Source organism: Tachysurus fulvidraco, chromosome 2, assembly GCF_022655615.1.
Source record: "Tachysurus fulvidraco isolate hzauxx_2018 chromosome 2, HZAU_PFXX_2.0, whole genome shotgun sequence".
In the NCBI taxonomy this organism is placed as follows: Eukaryota; Metazoa; Chordata; class Actinopteri; order Siluriformes; family Bagridae; genus Tachysurus; species Tachysurus fulvidraco.
This window is the reverse complement of record NC_062519.1, coordinates 18234823-18239822: the sequence shown is the minus strand read 5'-3', so window position 1 is coordinate 18239822 and position 5000 is coordinate 18234823. Positions and strand designations below refer to the sequence as shown.

The 5000-nt window shown below is 45.9% G+C and overlaps 3 protein-coding genes and 1 long non-coding RNA gene across 5 annotated transcripts in view; 1 reads left to right on the top strand and 3 right to left on the bottom strand.

The window, feature by feature from the left end:
- abhd14a (abhydrolase domain containing 14A) overlaps positions 1 to 803 on the bottom strand; it is a 5428-nt gene extending 4625 nt beyond the window's left edge. The window contains exon 1 of one of the 2 annotated variants that reach the window (XM_027137438.2): positions 644 to 803. The gene's annotated coding sequence lies outside the window, so the exon portion shown is untranslated. The remainder of the gene's footprint in view (positions 1 to 643) is intronic. The other variant, XM_027137437.2, reaches the window with a different exon arrangement.
- Positions 1 to 5000, bottom strand: part of LOC125139390 — a 25709-nt gene that overhangs the window by 3681 nt on the left and 17028 nt on the right. The gene's annotated exons all lie outside the window — the stretch shown is intronic.
- Positions 2496 to 3599, top strand: LOC125139398. Its single transcript, XR_007138441.1, has 2 exons — positions 2496 to 2557; positions 3453 to 3599. It is a non-coding gene; the product is annotated as an uncharacterized LOC125139398 (long non-coding RNA).
- The window catches only part of hyal2b (hyaluronidase 2b), an 8027-nt gene continuing 6386 nt past the window's right edge, over positions 3360 to 5000 (bottom strand). Inside the window, exon 4 of the mRNA XM_027137457.2 lies at positions 3360 to 5000. This exon is cut by the window's right edge and continues 129 nt beyond it. Coding sequence (XP_026993258.2) covers positions 4737 to 5000 — 264 coding nt within the window. The 3' untranslated portion in view covers positions 3360 to 4736.

The window sequence follows — 5000 nt, the reverse complement described above, 5'->3', positions numbered from 1 at the left end:
ATGAGAACACACACACACACACACAGTCACACTCACACACAGTCACACTCACACAGACAGGCACATACTACACACAGTCAGTTGCGCACACACACAGTCAGTCACACACACACACACACACACACACACACACACACAGGCACATTACACACACTCACACACTCACAGACAGGCACATACTATACACACAGTCAGTCGAACACACACACACACACATACTACACACACACACACTACACAGACAGTCAGTCGCACACACACACACACACACACACACACACACACACAGGCACATACTAAACACACACACAGTCTCTCACACACACAGACAGACACACACTACACACAGACAGACACACACACTACACACACACTACACACACTACACACACTGATACACACTGCGCACACACAGACACACCACACACACATAAAGACACACTAGTAGATACACACACAAAGACACCCACTACACACAGACACACACCGTGTCATTAGCTGCAGAAGATAAACACTCAGATCAGGGATCATGGCTAACGTCAGAGCTTCAGAGCTCATACATCAGCTAACGTAACGAGAACAAGATCAGCATCGACAACATTCACAGAGTTACACACAGAGTTACACACACCGTCACACTCACCTACACAGAAACGTACACAGGACGCAAAACTGAGCGAATCGTTGAAAAGACGAGTTTTATCAGGTCGGACATCTTGACAGTTCGGTGCAGGATTTGCTCACGTTATACACCAAAACAGTCCCGGGTGGAAACGCCTTCCCTGCTGACATTGGTTCCGCTGTGCCTCCGTTTCTGTAACTTACTGTAACTATAAATCAGTGTGCAGAACTGATGATACGCAACTGCCTCTGACTCCTATAACTGCCTCTGACTCCTATAACTGCCTCTGACCTCTATAACCGTCTGTGACTCCTATAACCGTGTCTGACTCCTATAACTGCCTGACTCCTATAACTGTCTCTGACTCCTATAACTGCCCCTGACTCCTATAACTATCTCTGACTCCTATAACTGTCTGTGACTCCTATAACTGTCTCTGACTCCTATAACCGCCTCTGACTCCTATAACTACCTCTGACTCCTATAACTGTCTGTGACTGTCTGTGACTCCTATAACTGCCTCTGACTCATATAACTGTCTGTGACTGTCTGTGACTCCTATAACTGCCTGTGACTCCTATAACTACCTCTGACTCCTATAACTGCCTCTGACTCCTATAACCGCCTCTGACTCCTATAACTGTCTCTGACTCCTATAAAGCCTCCTGTAACTTTAACACAAAAACCTTCCATACACACACACACACACACACACACACACACACACACACACACACACACACACACACACACACACACACACACACACACACAGAGTGAAAACAATGGTTTTAAACCACAGCCCCATGTTTATCTGACCTGTATGTTAGGAGTCTCCATGTTAAATATTCAGGACAGAGCAGTTTACACTTTGAGGTTTCATGGCAGGATCCGAAGGCACTTACACACTCGTTCCTTACACACTCGTTCCTGCACGATTCACAGATTGTGTTTGTTTAAATGTTGTTAGAAATGCAGAACTGGTGCAGATACTAAACCACACTGTAACAGGACTAAACCCGGCCTACTGTGCAGCAGCTCTGCGGTTCACCCTCATGCTGTGAGTAAGCACATTCCCAAAGCTTCAGTAATGTCCTGGAAAATAATCAGAGATTATGGAAGTTCTCACATGGGGTCACAGATTGAGGGGGAGCGAGCGAGAAGGAGTGGGACATCTGACAGAGCAACGAGACCCTGAGTCTGGTTTGAGTTATGGAACAAGGATTTCTCTGTTTTTCCAGAACAGTGATCTTTCCTTTGGCAGCTTCCATCAACCAAACCCCCCACTAAGATTTGGGAAAGAGCCAAAAAGTAAGAAACAGTACACAGTCATGGCCTCATTACCCCACCCCCCAGAGTGCTTTACCCCGTTGTGCTCCTTCTCCTGATGAACACGGTCCAGTCCACAAAAAACTCTCATCACATCACAATTTCTTCAAAGATTTATTGTAAAATAAGAACAAACAGAGTTACAATCATCTGGATTTGCACCAACATATAAAAGCAGTGATGTAAATAATCCGTATCACTGTATCACCGTATCACTATCACTGTATCAAACGTTTACAGTTAAAAAAAAACATGAAGCAGGATTTGGTTTTGACATTAAAGCAATAAGAAGTAAAGGCTCGTGTTTCCTAGACCAGTGGTCCCCAACCCCCGGGCCACGGACCGGTACCGTTCCGTGGACCAAATGGTACCGGGCCGCCCAAGGAACATTAAATTCTTTCCATTGTATTTACTGTGGTGTATTTCTCTCGGGTTTGTGCGACTTTCCATGGACGAGAGGTTAACCAGGAGCTGAGAGACGTCACCTAAAGCCGCACCAATACCGCGCATGCGCAAAATATCGTGATATCAGGCCGGGTTTAGGTGACGTCTGGAGCTGAGCGGCTGCAAGCGGCAGTGGCGTTGCAGCTTTGGTGGAGAGAGAAGGTGTGTATCGCTCTTCTCTCTGTTCACCGGTACTTTGTCATGTTTAACAGTGCTTGGTGTACGTGTATATTGTGTTTGCTCAAATTTAACCCACAAATTAGCAACAATGTGCACGAAACAGACGTCGTTAGAAAGTTAGAAACTCTTTTAGATTGTCACCACAGCACTTAAATCCCTATCGCCATTTCCGACATGCTATCTGTGTGAAGCGGGGATTTCTGCAGTGATCCGAAACAAAACAACGGAATAAACTGGACATAAGCAACACACTTCATGTGTCATTGTCTCCTATTACCCCAGATGGAACCGTCTCGTTGTAAAGAAACAAGCTCAGGGTTCTCATTGATTTAGCGTTGTAGTGAGTTAAAAAGGCATGTTTAAATACAATTAAAGTAAAATTATTAATTTTACTTTAATTGTATAGTCCCCACCCCCAGCGGGCCGCGGTAAAATTATCAAACATTGACCAAAGCGAAAAAAGGTTGGGGACCACTGCACTAGACAACGGATCAGTCGCTCCCACTTGAACTTAACTTATTGACTTGACATAAGACACACCAGGATAAAGGCAGTGTATCTCTCCAAACCCAGCACACACACAAACACACACACACATACACACTACCACACCCACACACGTACACACTACCACACACACACACATACACACTACCACACAGACACACACACACACAAACCTGGTGTGACTCGGCAGTGATAATCACAGCATTTCTTAAGGCAAAGAATTTGTCAGTCATGTAGTTCAGGAAACACAGTAAATCTGGTAACTGCTGCATTCTGGTAAATACACACACACACACACACACACACACACACACACACACACACACACACACAAATCTCTAAAAACAAATGGCACTTAAATCTCTTCCAGTCTGTGCCACACAACGAAGGCGAACGAAGTGGACGAGGTCTCCGGCTTTGTGCTTTTGGTACATGATGAAACACGACGGTGTGAAAAGGTGTGACGTCACCCAGCAGTGATCCCACCTCTGATCAGACGCAGGCTGAATATTAAGGTGTGTAGTTTCCTGCAGTCTTTGTTTAAAACACACTGTACGTTATTTACCTGTTAAATCCTCAACACCACTGACACAGTTATGTGAGAAAACATCCAGCAGGTTAAAGCTGAAAAAAGTGCAGAAAGTCGTCGTGATACAGAGACGATACACACACGTGTTGCAGGGACGGATACGTGGCGTTCCTCGACGGAGGACGGGAAGCTTCTGAGACGGTGTGTGGGTGGGGGGTGGTTGCGGGGCTACACAACTGCACCTGATTATACACAGCTGTAGAAAGAACATTATTTATAATCTGAGGATGAGGATCCTCTCTAGGTTTCTTCCTCGTCACTCGCCTCTGGCTTGCTCATTGGGAATAAACAAATTAAATTTTTCAACTTTGTCATTTTTATATTTCCTTTGAGAAAATATTCACTGTTAAAAACCGCTAAACAAATAAAGTTGGACTGAATTTAATAATAAGTGATTCGTTTATTAAAAAAAAAGTGTCGTCCGGTCGGAGACGCTTCAACTTCAACTTAAACCGCCGACGTCATCGAATGTTCTAATTTCCTAACAAAAGAACACTTGATTATCAGCGGTGAACCTTCGGGTCTAATCTCAACCGTGTTCCTTCTGCCGTCTCCTGACGCGACTCCTCGGCTCTCCGACTGGCCCACGACGTCTTGGCGTTAAACACAATCGGTTCTACTATCAGACTGCCGCTGAAACGGAAACTTTACAAAAACATCACCGGAGGAACTCGGAGCTAAAAGTTTAAATGAATATTCTGAAGGAGGTTTTTACTGGGACTTTTAAAACGAACGTGACGTGCCGTAAAATGAGCGTTAAACTACGCGCTCCAGGCTCCTTTCTCTGATCAGCTACCGTATCTGTCGTAACAACGATAAAGGTCTCTGTCGAGTCTCTGTGCTGTGTGTAGATATTGAAAGCTTCACCCTGACCGGCGGAAACAAGGGTTTTTGGGCTCAGGATCCCTGAATGCAGCTGTTTCGCCTTTCATCGTGTCCTGGTGTAGTACGTGGCACTGTGCAGCAGGGGGTGGCACTAAACTAAATGCTCGCTGGAAAGCAGAAGAGAAAGAAGCTTCTCTATTTTTCTCCTGTCCACCTCCTTCCTCATTTCCCGTGTTAGCATTAGCACAGCAGGCTGTTTTTGGTCACTGTAAGTGTCAGCATTAGCACCAGCGCCCCCTGCAGGCTGAGACCTGCTCTGTTTCCGGACGATCTCTGTGAGCACTTGTCACCCGTGTAGCCGGTGTAGCACTGACACTGGAAGTCTTTGTTTAGCCCCGCCAGCTCGTCCTGGTCCATTTTTCCTTGCACGGTGAGCCGACCGTCGCGTAGCTCCAGCGCGTGTGTGCGAGTGCTCAGGTGCAGGTAGGTGTCCGTGTCGGGGAG